The sequence below is a fragment of the Anopheles marshallii genome, chromosome 2 (genome assembly GCF_943734725.1).
Source record: "Anopheles marshallii chromosome 2, idAnoMarsDA_429_01, whole genome shotgun sequence".
In the NCBI taxonomy this organism is placed as follows: Eukaryota; Metazoa; Arthropoda; class Insecta; order Diptera; family Culicidae; genus Anopheles; species Anopheles marshallii.
The window spans coordinates 69855253-69869597 of record NC_071326.1 but is presented as its reverse complement, the minus strand read 5'-3'; the positions used below and the strand labels follow the sequence as shown (position 1 = coordinate 69869597).

The following is a 14345-nucleotide window of genomic DNA, read 5'->3' as shown; positions in this document are numbered from 1 at the left end:
CCGATACGTGTGTGCACAGTTAGTACTGGTACCAACTGGCACGGTCTGAGTTGTACAGCAGTTCAACAAAACCGTCTTACAGCTCTATGGAAAAACGGCTTTTTTTGCTAATGTACTAATACTTTTCATTGTGTCTAACCTAAACAGACAACCGCGGACAAAAATTGCAACGTTTTACGTTAACGCTTATCAACAAAAAAAAGGCACTGCCATGAATTCGTTTCCATTCCTACCGCCTGTTCCGGGTTCATCGAAACCGGAACCGACCGTCTAGTCATTCCTTACCACCAATCGCACTGTCGCCCCCCGTCTCAGCACCTTCGCCCCCGGACGATCCATTGCTCCAGTCACCCTCCATGCGCCAAACGCTGAACAGATAGCTTAGCTTCTCGTGGGCCAATATACCGCTGCCGCTGAACTGCAGATTACCACCGGAAACGGCCATATTTTTGTGCTCTTCGCGCATCGCCGGCATCTCGTTGTTGGATAGCACCCGGTACAGGAAGTCAATGTACCTGCAAACGGAGAGAAAAGAAAGCGGAGAACGTTGAGAAAAAAAAATGCGATCATTTCTATGGCTGAAGGGGACGTTTCAGGTGGCAAATAAACACAAACAAACAAACATACGCCCATCGAACACTCTGCTTATGGAGGTGCAGGGAAATTACGTCTCGGGTAGTGCGCAATCCAACACGTTGACCGTGTTCCTTTGAAGTGTGTACACGTAAGTCGAACAGGTACACGGTATCCCCGGAAGGATAACAGGATTTCCCACCTGAATCCTGTTACTTTGTACAGCCCCGTATCTAAACCCCGACCCGATACCGGGACGGTTAATGAACTTTAGCACGAACGGTGACCCTTGGGTATAACCGGCTGGAAAGTTCCTTATTGGATCGAAAAGTGTTTGCTACAAAAACCCCCGCTGAATGAGGGTTTTTTCGTCGGGTTGGAATTTTTGTGTGGGTTTCCTCAAACGGATGGGTTTTTTTGCTTGGAAAATAAAGTTACGGGAAGTTTCGGTAACCCGTGCGGAAGATTTTATAATCTGTCGCAGGACTTTCGTGCAGAAAAGATGGCCATCTAGGCAACTTATAAGGAGTGTAAATAAGTTAGTGCAGATGTCGCTACTAGCTCGGCAGACACAGAGTGTTCGTCTAAGCCAATATATCGGAAGTAATCCGCACGAGTTTGAAGTTTCATTATGGCGATCTGAAGTGTTAGCAAATTATAGGGATCACGTTTGAGATGAAGCTCTCAGAAACACAAGAGACTCTTGCGCAATTATTTGGAATCAGTCAGATGTCTGCGGTATCGTTTCCTTCGTTGGACAACGGCTCACAGGTTGACGTCAGCTACATAGATTTTTCTGCTGCCTTTGACTCGATTAACGACACATTGTTAGCTACCAGGCTGTTAAAGTACGGTGTAAACGAAGCGTTAGTTACATGGTTGTCCTGTTATCTAAGTGATAGACGAATCACTACAGTCATCTCATCTGCACCATTCACGAACAGATCTGGGGTCCCACAGGACAGCAATCTTGGGCCCATTTCGTTATTTTCATCAACGACATAGTGCACGCCATCCCAAACTGGGGAAAGTTGCTGTACGCGGATGATTTGAAGATCTTCTCTCCAGTTTCTGATCTTTTCGACTGCCAAAGATGGCAAAACTGTTTGTGTCGCTTCAGCTCGAGGTGCGATGCTAATTTAATGCGTGTCAACGTTAAAAAATGCTCCGTGATAACGTTTGCAAGGAAAGGATCAACAATAGTTTTTGACAACAAAATATCTGACTCCTTAATGCCCCGAACTACTTTGATTCGCGATTCATGGACCATTGCAAATGTATGTTTTCAAAAGCGTTTCGTTTGCTAGGATTTATGCTACATGTTGCTAAAGACTTGAGGGATCCGTTTAGTATCAAAGCTTTATACTGCGCTATTGTTCGACCTACGTTAGACTTTGCTAGCGTTCTATGTCCTAACCCCAACTCAACAATATGTTATTGATAGGCTCGAATCTGCTCAACGTAAGCTTACTCGTGTTTTGTTTTTTCGTCTTCCATGGTCCGGTTCATCTGTTTGCCCATGTTAGCGTGTTAGGTGTCTTTCGTTTGGACTGGAACCCCTTCAACACAGGAGAATGACGGCACAGTGTTTGTTTTTACATAAGCTTATTTGTGGCTCAACTGACGCCTCGACTATTCTAGATTTGATTGTGTTTCACGCTAGGATAGTAGGATTTTACGGCCTAGAGCACTACTCAACACAGATTTTAGATCGACTAATTTTGGGTCAAGTGATCCGCTGAACAAAATGATTGAAGTGTACAACTCGCTAAGAAATAATGTCGATTTCAATGTAAATGTGAACAACCATAGGACCTTTTTACATAGTTTAGTTTGACGATTATACAATGTTATTTATTTCCTTGTGCATTTCCTGTAACTGTCTACGTTTTCGTTCTTTTTTATCATCTTCCATGTAGACTTTTGTGATTTGTTGCTATTGTTATTGTCATTGTTATGAAATATCGTTTACAGCGTATTGGGTGTCGTATAAACAGAAGTCGTCCAATGTCAATACTTCACAATTTTCACATGCAAGGTACTACCCTAACTTTAAAACAGAGAGGTTTTAAGTAAAGTTGAGACTGCTGATGATAAGTGGCTAAATTACGATAGTCGAATATGTTGAGGAAACTATTGATAGCCTAGCAATGCCTCATCATCGACAGCTGCACCGACGAGATGGTAATGCTTATGTATTCCAGCTGGGTGTGGTTTTTTAAAAGCTTCTTAGCCCATGCCATGAGAGATCCACACATTTTCTGATTTGGAATTTAACTTTTTTAATTCACCGATTAGGACACAACTAATTCTAGGAGTACGATATGTTTAGAACGCCCCAAACAAATCGTTGGCGAAAGAATCGAACTGTTCGAAGACATCAATTAGATCTGTTAGGCAATAGGAGTCGGCCAGTTTCCCACAACTAGTTCGAAATGGTTATCGACGGCCAATACTTTTAGCAATTAACTAATTTTTCACGCACGAACTTATTTTTGCTTCATCTAGGTACAGTTTAATGTAGCGATTAGTTCGAGCATTATATTAAACCACTTACTTTACGAAAGTTAATTCTGCTATTCTGGCATTCCAGCACGTACGTACCCCATCGCTCAGTGCGACATGATTCATCAAGTAACGAAGAAACTCTTTATATGCTGTCATATTTGTCTCAAACTTACAACCCTCGCGTTCGTTCTCCCGTCTTTCATAGCTCACTTTCACGGCGGACAAAGCTGGACCAAGCCAGCAGCGCTATGGACAGACGACGCAGAAAACGTACGTAGCAGAAGCCAAATTTATTGCACCCCATAAAGAGACACTTTTAACAGCTTCCGGAAATGGAGCAGCCAGAAGCAAAACTAGTGCCATTAAAAGCCGGCTACCATCAGACGCATCTGTACGCACGACTCCGAACAGACAACGGCAGAGCGGCATCACTTGCTTAATTCTTTTTTTTTAATGAAAAACAAGCAATGCAGTTCAACAGTGCCGTAGAATCACTTTTCCAGCTAGTAGGAGCAAATGAAATATTCTCAAACGATAATAAACAACGGACAGCTCGACTACCTGCTAACAAACAGTAAGTTCCCACTGCCACGCACGGAACGGGGACGGCACGATCGATGATAGTGCTCACCACCATTTTCCACCTAACCAAATAAACCGATCAAAAGCTAATTAAAACGCATAATTTCCGTTCGCCCCGGGGTGAGGAACACAAAGGCCCAGCGGTGCGCCCAAGCGGTCCGCGTGTGAAAAATGGTCCCACGCGAACAAACTACTTCCCTGAAAAAGTCAATTAAAAATCGTTCATCGTGTTTCAGCCTCCCCCTCGTGTACGCCGTGATGAAGCGCGACGGAACCGATGGTGGTGGTGTAAAGCGATCAATCATCAGGCTGATCTTGTTTCGTGCTGGCACGACGTTCACCAGCTGCAGATTATTGTTTCCGCTGGTGCGTGCACCGAAACAGGGGGTTCTGTCCCGTTTTTGACACTTGTTTTTCAGCTGCAGCCGGGGCGAGGGTGGAAAAATCTCATTCCACGCTTGATTCGAATTTTCCCGCGGAAATCAACTGCCATTTGTCTTGGGACGAATGCTGCTGCGACGCTGTGTTGCGAGTGGTTGTATTCCCGGCGGGACGGTCCTCATCTTTCCATCGTACAGATCATCAGGATCGACCTCGAACTCGCCTCGTTGTCGCAGTGTCGCTGTTACCCCTTACCCAAGACACGCTACCAGGTACCAACTCTCAAACCCAAACTTCCTTCCCGGTGTGGTGTTAGTACTCGATCGTGAAAGGAGTTTTCCGGAAGGTGATAAATTTCACCCGATGCACACTTTTCTTCACATCGTTTGACTTCCGTCGGCTACTTGAGCGTGTGTGATCGCACGGCCGCCAAGGTACGAAATTTCCCCTCGTGATCGTTCGGGGGATGATCGTTTTAAAGAGGCGATCACGCGTTACGGGCATATTTGCTCGTTATGATTCGTTAGCCACTTTTTTTGTCTTCTTCAGCTACAGCCGGGAATAGCTAAACAGTCGCAGTCGTAAAGAAATGGTGCCTCAAGTGTCCTAGGTCCCCTTGACACACATTGAACACGGCACGAATCTAAAGACGCTGGTCCCGCACACCGAAAAACGTACCAGACCGAGCGATCGAGTGATGACAGTCTGGTGAGCGGGTGCAAAGCAAGGCTTTTATTTGTCTCATCATTTCAGCTAAGATGAAGAATACAAAAAAAAACCTCAACGTTGTAAAAAATGGGAAGAAAAAGTGGAGTAAAATTATGATATGATGTCACGTTTTGTTTGAACAAGTGTTCTTTTTGTCTGTGGTTTCTCTTTCGCTCGGCACCTACACTTTCATTTTTGAATATTGATTTTGAGCTCAAAAGAAAATCTGATTTCTTCCTTTTCAGGGGTCTGTTCGGTTGTAATTAAATAGCATGAAAAGTTAAGAACATAATGGCTTTGAACGCATGAACAATTATTTTGATTATTTTGAACTTCATTAAGTTAGCAATCGCCATCTTCCACGTTTGAATATCGAATCACATTCAAACGTGCATGTATATTCGATCTAGACATACTCGACACGATCTAGATATACTCAATAATTAACAATATAAAATACATTAGTAGTAGTATAGTAATCTTCACAAAACATCAAATATAATTATGGGGTAGATCATCCCAAAAGTTAGAAAGCTTAAGCTTTAAGCCTGTATCTGCCAAATAATCCAGGTACCGGGCTGTATCAATCTGTACAGATTCGTTCGTTCGGAAAATCGATTTAAGTTTAGTAATTTAATTTTCATTTCAAGGCAATGAAATAATATACAAGTCTGATTATTAAAATAATCTTTTTTTAGTTGTTTTCGTTAAAAAAAAGTTGTTTATCTTTTTCGCACACGGGAAACTTGGCCTAACCTGGCTCAGACCAGCTAGTAAAATTCTTTGTTTTGACATTTGTCGAGTTTGGGTTTTGGGTACTTGGGTACTTTAATTGAGAAACCTCAAACTTCTTTCCTAGACTTAACTTGGCTTGCCATTTGTATGGCGAGCTGTAAGCGGATTAGTCTGGAAACGTCAAAACGCATACAAAAAACTGGCTTAGAGCGTGATCTACCCCTATAGTAGCTTGTAGCGAATTTCCACTGGACGACCTTTAGTGGTATGCCTAGAACTGGAATACATCTCAAAGTGAATCCTTTGTTTCAACCGATAAGAAGTTAAGGAATGGAAAGAGACGTAAGCTTCTGTTCATTTGAACCACCATACTTACAGTGTCGAACATTTTTGTTGTATTTTATTAGGTCTGCAAGTCAGTTTCCAGGTTTTATGTTTACATAAGTTCATAGTCTGAGCAGTCTGGTTCAGTCAAAATGGTGCCATTTGTGAGCAAATATCAGGCAGTCGATCAAGCAGTCTTAGTACAACTTTATGACTACTTCGATATGAACGATGCGGTACGATCACAACAGAATACGCCTCGTTTTAGACGAGCGAAACACAAATGCGTTCGACGCTTGGCGGGTTCTTGAGCTCCAAAGACGAGATTACCAGAACATTCAGAAATTATTCTAGTTCCAGATCAATAAAAGATGAGGATAAACTTCGTACACCCTACTATAACACGTTTTTTCGTAATCTCTCTGGGACCAAATAACACACTGTCAGTCAGTAGCCATTTTATACCAAACTGAACGATAGCTGGTTGACATCTTCCTGGTCAACTTTTGCGACCAAAAGCACAGCCGGCCCAGAGCTCACGCTTATTTGTTCAATTCGGGAGAGGGGGGCCACCTTCAAGACGCTACACTTCTTTTATTGGCTTAATGCTTGTTCTTTTAGTTTGAACAGAATTGATTTCAAATTACTCTTGGTGGGAATTTCTTGCAAATAATGCAACATTTAAAGTTATGGCATAAATAAAAGACGGCATGGATTGAAGTATAACGGCCAACGCCAGACATCATATCATCGGAGAATATTTTCACAAGAAGAAATGAATGCAAAATTGAGAAGATGTGCAATAAGCTCCGTCCAATGTAATCCGACAGAAAGAGTTTTAAAAATGCTTCCCCCAACTCGAAAACCACTTTCCGATCGATGCAATGTTTTCGCAACTTACGAAAGGGCAAGCTGCTCGCACACGCATTGTACGAATGTTTGCACAAGCGGATTATATTTTGTTCATCTTCATCTTACATTCTCGCTCGTCGCGTTTTGCGGTGTCTTGTGCGTTTGCCATAAAATGTGATGTTAATTAACTGCACCGCCAGCTATTTGACACCGTTTCCGTCGGCCCCCCGTGCGTCAATCATCAAGTGAGGTTTTGTACCGTACCGGGTAAAGGAATTCCTGCCCTAAAATCCGGTCTCATGGTGAGAATAATACCGAACACTGCTGGAATAAAAACTCGGGCAAACAAAAAACAAAAAACTGCAGCATCATTTCTCACGCACCGCATGAGCGAATGTATTCCGTTTGCTTTCGGAAACTTGTCACGTGAACCGTGAACGGCTTCTCGCATAAACGTGGGGAATGATCCAGGATATAGAATGAATTCGATGTTAAATGAATATTTCATGTAACGGAAACTATTCAGCTATGATGGAAAACTGTAGCAAAAATACATAATATCCCAACACAAATTAATAAATTGTAAGCATAAGTTGTTCCGCGTAAATTATAGGTCAATAAATGTTTAAAATTACGTGATCATCTTCTTGCTGTTGGGCGTTTTTTTTTTTTTGCCACACTAACGACTTCTCAGCTCATCCTCACGACAACAACATCACACATGTTTCGCGTATCTTTGCATCGCGTTCGCGGTGGGTATGTACTCAACCTCCCCGGATTAAGATGGCGTAACTCATTCATTCCACGGAAGGGTGGAAGCGTCCCCGTGTCGGGATGTGGGGAGAAAGAACAAAAAAAAACACACACACACAACCCCAACTACTGGGGACGCGAATCGGTTTTAACCGAACAACGTATCCGCCCTCCCGGATCGTCATACCCGATCAAACATTTCCACCAGTTCCGTTATGTTTGCTGTTTATGTTTAGCCTTTGTTAACCGCGCGGTGGTCGACGGTGCGAAGGGGCGAGCAGGAGTTGCGGAGGTCCTGCCCTTTCTTGTTTTTTTCATGACATCATCGCTGCCAAGCGCGGGAATGGGCCGATTTTCCCACCGAAGTTTGACGGCACACATGTGGCCACGTATAAATCGAGGCTTCCCCCGTCGATCGGGGTTCTGTCGAGGGGGGGGTGAATTATGCGCCTCAAGCAAGTGGGAATGTGTTTGCTAGCCTTTGTGATACGTTCGAACGAACCACCAAAAGTGTGCCTTTGTCCGCGTAACGGTGGCAACTCGATAACTTTTACCGTGTTGGATGCATTCCGATCGAAAAGTTGGTAGCCACTTGACGCTAGAAACACGATCGATCACACTTACGATCATGTTCTCAATTATCTATTTTTAAGAATGGGACTGCAAGCGATCAAAGGCAATACAATTTCATGTTTATATCACGTAACTTTAAAGTGCGCAACTAAGTAACGATCGTATTTTTTATTTCATCTGTTTTTGAAAGATTTGTTAAGCCTAAGGTTACTTTTGGGGCAACTTCAAATAATGTCCATTGCTATTAGTGATTTTCAGCGTTCTTCCAACCGAATTCCGAATTTTTGTGTGAAAAAATTTCTTATCCCTTGCAACCTTCGAAGAATCAAGCCATTTTTCGATTTACTCAAGTAACTGCAACAACTGATCAGTCAGATTATAAAGGTTTTTTGCCGGTTATTTTATCAAATAAGGCAAGTGTTTTCATGGAACAGAATCACTTGCTCAGCCGCAGCCGTTTCTCGTTTTTCGATAGCATTCTCAAGTACATATTTCGTCCAATTCCAACAACTCATAGTAGTGTATACCGATCTGGTCCCACCATGTCGGTCTTTCTGACCGGTTTTGTCCTTCCTACACAAAGATCGTCGGCAGCGTCGAAATCGCCGCGTTAAAAATTAAGGAACCGCTCCGGACTCTATATTGCAGGTGAAAAAAAGTAATCGCCATACGCATTTGTCATTTGTTGATAAGCTAATAACTTTAATTAGCTTAATTGAAGCTAATAACTTTTAGTTATTTAAGTTATTTCTTTGTTAAGCCACGTTTTGGCGGACAATTTGCTTAATTAAATAAATAAACAAACAAATAAATAAGTAAGCGTTAGCTAATTAGTATGGCTAATTTCAAGAACAAACAGTAAGAATTCCTGCAAATGCTCGCTTATTAACCACCTAGTCACCCTTATAGAAGTCTCTGAAAGGTCAGTAGTGAATATTGTGCCGGTACATAAGTAAATGGTAAATACAGTTAATGGGCTTTTTACCCCAATGCGTTAGCTGGACTTATGGTGTTTTGGATCAGTAACCAAAAAGACATTGTTCAATTAGCATAATATATTACAATTGGATAAGATATTTTTCACAAATTCTGGAAATGGAGTGGTATTCTGTATTTTTAATATTAAAATAGTAAGAATTTACACAAAAAACTAATCAGCAAGTCCTTAGCGAAATAAAATTTGTGGATAGCACATATATAAATCGATGTGAATTATTGTATTTATTAGTTGTGAAATTCAACCGAGAGAACCACACACACCAAAAAAACGCAAACTCCAACAGGATGAAGTAATAACTCATTCTGCTGGCGAAGTCACCAAGTGTAAAAGCAACAACAAAAAATGCAATCCATCCCCCCCCAGCAAACATTAAACAGTGAATATGTCGTTTGATCCAGCGTACTCAGCTACTCCGCATCACTCTGTCTCGCTCGTTCCACAAAAAAAGCATAGTAGCGTTCTGCTTCTGCTTTCGTTTCTCGACCAATTTCGACTGACGCTTGGTTTGTATCCATTCCCGCGCGCTTTTGTGTCTCGTTTTGCGGTTTCGGTTTGTTTGGTGTCTCAAATTTCAACAAACTCCTACACACTCACACACACATACTCATGCTTCTCATTCTTCTTCTTCACACTCCGGTACATGAGATTGGCTTGGTTCGTTATGCCTTCTTTGCGAGCATTTCATTCATCCACTCATCGTGTCACCTCGTGGATCTTCGTTTTTAATTTATGTCCCACTTGTCTGTCACACGATGCGAAGCCGTCGCAACGCAATAGCAGGCGGCATCAGTTTCTTTTGTGTGCGGGAACCCGAAAGAAGATGGGTGAAAACCGAAACAGAACAGAACAAAAAAGAGTGAGAGTGGTCACCCTTTTTAGCCGTGGCGCTTGCACAGGCAAAGTCTGTTTATTTTTGTAACCCATTTGGTAATGTTTTCGAGTGCGAAACGGGGGCCAAAATGGGTGGTCATTTAACGGAAACGGAAATTAATGTATTAAAAACAAAAAAAAACCAAGAGCAACATTATAGATATGTTTTGTGTTTGTTATTTAAATAATTCCTCGCTTTTTCTACAATCTACCAGGCGTCTCCATCAGCGGTTGCTTTATGTCACGCGTACGCGGTGCCTGATCCTTCCCGACCGGTGTTTGACACTAATCGAATGTGAAATCGATGACTTTGCGAGCGGGATATGCCGCCGCTTTGATATGGTTTCAAATGGCGCCCCCCGTACGCACGCATATCCTTGAAACATTCCGCATTCATCGGTGCGCAACGGTTCTGATCGTGAGGGGTTCATAAATCGTTCAAAAACCTTCGTTTGCTTCCCTGTATCTGCGCAGTGTGTGCGTGTTATAAATCATCTACTAATCTCATTCCTATTCACAACGATTATAGCTGCTTAACAGCGCCCGCTTGCCGACCGTTTGCAGCTGTGATCGGTCGACGTAATTTATGTTTAAATATTTGTTCTGGGCACGCAAAGAATGATATGAATCAAAGCAAATCTAACTCGTACCTTCAATCGATTGGATGGAAAGTTGAATTTTTTTATTGGGAAATAATCAAGGTGCACATAAAAAAATATTTCCCGAAAACGTTCCATTGCCATCTGCGTGTCATTCGCACGATAAAAATCCATTGATCATGTTCCGTGCACTGTTTGGGTTTGTGGCGATCGTGAAAGACTTGTTTTTTTTTAACTCCACTTTTCCTCTTTTGTGACAGCGGGCCGGTGTGCAGAGGGCTATTTATTTTTTCTCGCCCAACAGCCGGCTACTCGTACGTCCCCGTTTGCCTAACTTCGTGGCTCTCTGCCGTCTATTCTTTTCCCCGCATACGTTCCCACATACTCTCCCGCACACGACTGCGTCGTGTTTCATCTTTGCTCCATTCGCGTTTGGTCATTAATTTTCCACCGAAATATTAACATTCTCATCGGGTGGAATAGTTACAAATGAGAGTTTGGATGGTGACCGGAGAATGGAAATTATTAATGATCATAGAAGTGATCATTTTTCATCGATTCGGTACAGTTGCGATGGGAAAGAGTTGAACAAACAAGTGTGCCTTGCATATAAATAACAAGAAGCTGTTCTTCAATATCTTAGCTATTGCAATTAATTGGTAATTTTAAAATATATACAAATGTGCGTGGTAACGCGAGGTATTGTTATGATATAAACATTTAGAGCAATGCAATAAAACTACACTAGGTAATGAACATTTTCAAGCACTTCTCCGAACTGGGCTGTCTTCCGTCTTACTCTGAATATTTGACTGTTTAACTGTATGCAATTAGACCAGGCCAATCTTTACAAACAAGCTATGTAGAGTATACGCGAAGGGGCTGATTCTACACGACAGGATCGGTACAAACTCCCACCAGTAGCAATCTCCCGCGCACAGGACACTGATTTTCCAGTTGCGGGAAAATAAAGTAAACAAAGCTGCAAAATGGCAGGCCAAGACCTCTTCAGGTTATAGCGCTAGAGCCGTAAGGACGAAGCGTAATTTTCTTGGATTGTTTTGTTTTTTTTTTTGTGTAAAATGGAAAATAATTCAGCTTATATTACTTATATTATTACTTTAAACATGATAATTTTAGACAACTGTTCCTTTTTAAAGCAATAACACGTATGTTCCTCTTCAAAAGATTCAGCATCAATCACTACAATAAGTGATAAAAACGAAGGAGCAATTAATATTTTAATCAAACGAAGCCTTATCTAAAGGGGCACAACCAGCTGATAATATAGTGAAATGACGATTCATATATTTCGAACGTCGTTACAGAACTGATCGCCTGTCCCTCAACGGGAATATTTCCGTCCCGTTGCCTAATTTTACCCAAAACTCAATCTGATGTGTATCATCAAACATTTTTTTCCACAATTTACATCTAAACACTCCTGTTAACGATCATTGCAATCGTATTTTTCAAAGATTGTACAACAAATTGCAAAAAATTAGGTAACTATTAGTGAAAAGCATGTTATTCGAAATGAGCATACTTTCATCTGTAAAAAAAAAGTGACACATCAAGTGACTGTCATAATTTAACAAAGAATTACCAGAAGTAAATACCTAAAATCCGCCACAAATTGTCAAACAATTCAACACTAAAAATCAGGTTACTTTCTATTTTTGAATACATTCAAAACAGAGGAATTGAGGTGAACTTCATACATATAAAAACAAATCAATTTATCTTCCAGTTTACATCTTTCTTCTAGAAATATCGAGACTCATACTGAAATTTAAGACTTGTTTCAAATCTTTGTTCGAGTCTTTTCTAATTCAAGTGAGATTCAATTCACGACAGGATTCATTAATAGAGTACTGAGCACGTTACACGAGAGACATTAAGTAAGGACAACCGATATTGGAATACCTCGGTTCCTCGTTTACGACCCACGAGACAAGCGCCATAAAAATAGTAAACTCTAGTTCCAATTCCAATTGAAACCCCGATCATGCTACCTCATTTTGTTTTATTGTAGCGCATGAAATGAAGGATGGTATAAGCGTTAAAGCAGATGGAAATGTTACTAACACCTACAAGATGTCTTACAATAATTCTGCACACTGCACAAATGAAAGCGGAATTTAAACTGCATGACAAGTGATCTCGTCATCCTTTCGTAGTCTTTTTGAATCCCATTTCACACCATTGCAATCTTGCATCTGAAGTTAAGCCATTGGAATTTGACAAGTCATGTGACAACATGACTTGCGATGCAGTAAAACAGTAATGATTATAAATTCTTTAAACTCCTTAATGATAACGTCCTTCCGAGAGTAACAAAACATAGCCACAACTCACCTTGAAGCTAACCGGAGTGTCTGTATCTTGCTCAGCTTGTCACTCGGCAACGTCGGAATGATTTTGCGCAGCGAGGCGAACGCTTCGTTCAGGCTCTGCGTCCGCTGCCGTTCGCGTACATTCGCAATCACCCGCTGGTTCTGCACCTCCTGGTAGCTTACCGCATCCTTGACGAGCCGCTTGCGAATCCGTCCGGCACGGGGTTTGCGTCCACCGCCGCACGAACCGTTCTTGTTCGGGGCAGGATCAATTGCACCCGCTCCAGCAACGGCACCACTGCCGGTGCTGGTCGGAGATAATGTCTGCCCACCGGACGGTTCCAACATGGCCACCGTGGTGGGTTGGACACGATCCTGCCCATACGTTCCGACGGAGCAGCTCGATTCGTCCAGCTTGACGGGAGAGCTGGAACATACCGACAGGGAACTGTCCGCCCCAATGGGGCTATGGGTGGGTGTGGAATCGATAGCAGGAAGTGCATGGGTTTGGTTTGCTTGCAGTGGCTCCTGCTGGTGTGCGGCACCAGCAGTGGGGTAGTAATATACAACGCCCGACGATTCGTAACTGCCGTTGTCCGCTACGCACATCATCGTCTTCGCTGGTGACGGCTCACAGTGGCACGACTGGATATGGCACGACCCGTTGGAGGAGGACTCATCATCCAGGCTGGACATCACCGTTGGAAGCGGTCCACCGTACGCCGCGGTTACATTACCATTAGCGTGGCTGTACTCTTGAGATACGGGCGTGGTCGGAGCGTAGGCCCATCCACCGTAGTTCCCATCGTACCGTACCCGCTTCTCGGGCTGATATCCGTCCGGACTGAGCGAGCTCTGATCGAACTCGTAATCATAGTCCGCATCAAGCATGCGGCGCTTCTTCGCACTCTCGCACGACGAGGTGTACGTCGCCAGGATCGACGGTAGCGACTCCAAGGGCTGTGGCTGTGTCTGCTCCAGGACGCTCTGCACACCGTAGCACTGGAGCGCGGGAAAGGAAACGCGTCCGGTGGGTGTCATTTCGGGTGCGCTACTTGAATACACGTAGACCGGTTGGGACGTCGGAACGCTAACCGGCGGACCGGCAGACACATCATGCCCGACGGATGGTTGTGCCATCAGCACATTGAAGTCGGGATTCTGGTGTGCGCCAAGATGGTCCGGCTCTCGTTGCTGCTCCCCGCTATGATGGATGGGCTGTAGGTCGGGTATGGTGCGTACCTGGTGGTGCTGGTGTTGATAGGTCGCGTTCAGGTGATCTCGTTTGTCACCATCGTCGTAGCGTTCGCTTTCCAATTTCACCGATGCGATAGTGTTCGCCGGCTTCTTCATCGTGTAGGTCGGTGAGGTGGAGGTAGTACCGCCGGAACCAGCCCCGCTAATGTCCAGTATAAGCATGGGTGAACTGGACGATCGCACACCGGACATAGTTTACCGCACTGGCACGAATATCTCGAATGTCTTCATTCGTTGTTCACAAACCAAATCCAAAGCACATTCACACCTAAGTCCGGCAGTAACTTGCGGGAG

At 43.2% G+C, this 14345-nt stretch overlaps 1 protein-coding gene across 1 annotated transcript; it reads right to left on the bottom strand.

The window, feature by feature from the left end:
* Positions 1-274: 274 nt before the first annotated feature.
* LOC128707037 (protein twist) lies at positions 275-14243 on the bottom strand. Its single transcript, XM_053801983.1, has 2 exons — positions 12817-14243; positions 275-515 (listed from the first exon to the last, which is right to left on the bottom strand). Exons 1-2 carry the CDS (start codon positions 14241-14243, stop codon positions 275-277), a joined length of 1668 nt encoding a protein of 555 aa, XP_053657958.1.
* Positions 14244-14345: the final 102 nt, after the last annotated feature.

Coding starts and splice junctions, on each gene's coding strand:
- LOC128707037 (XM_053801983.1), bottom strand. CDS start 14,243: ATGTCCGGTGTGCGATCGTCCAGTTCACCCATGCTTATACTGGACATT. Junction 516..12,816: donor ACACTCCGGTTAGCTTCAAG/GTGAGTTGTGGC, acceptor CTCCGTTTGCAG/GTACATTGACTTCCTGTACC.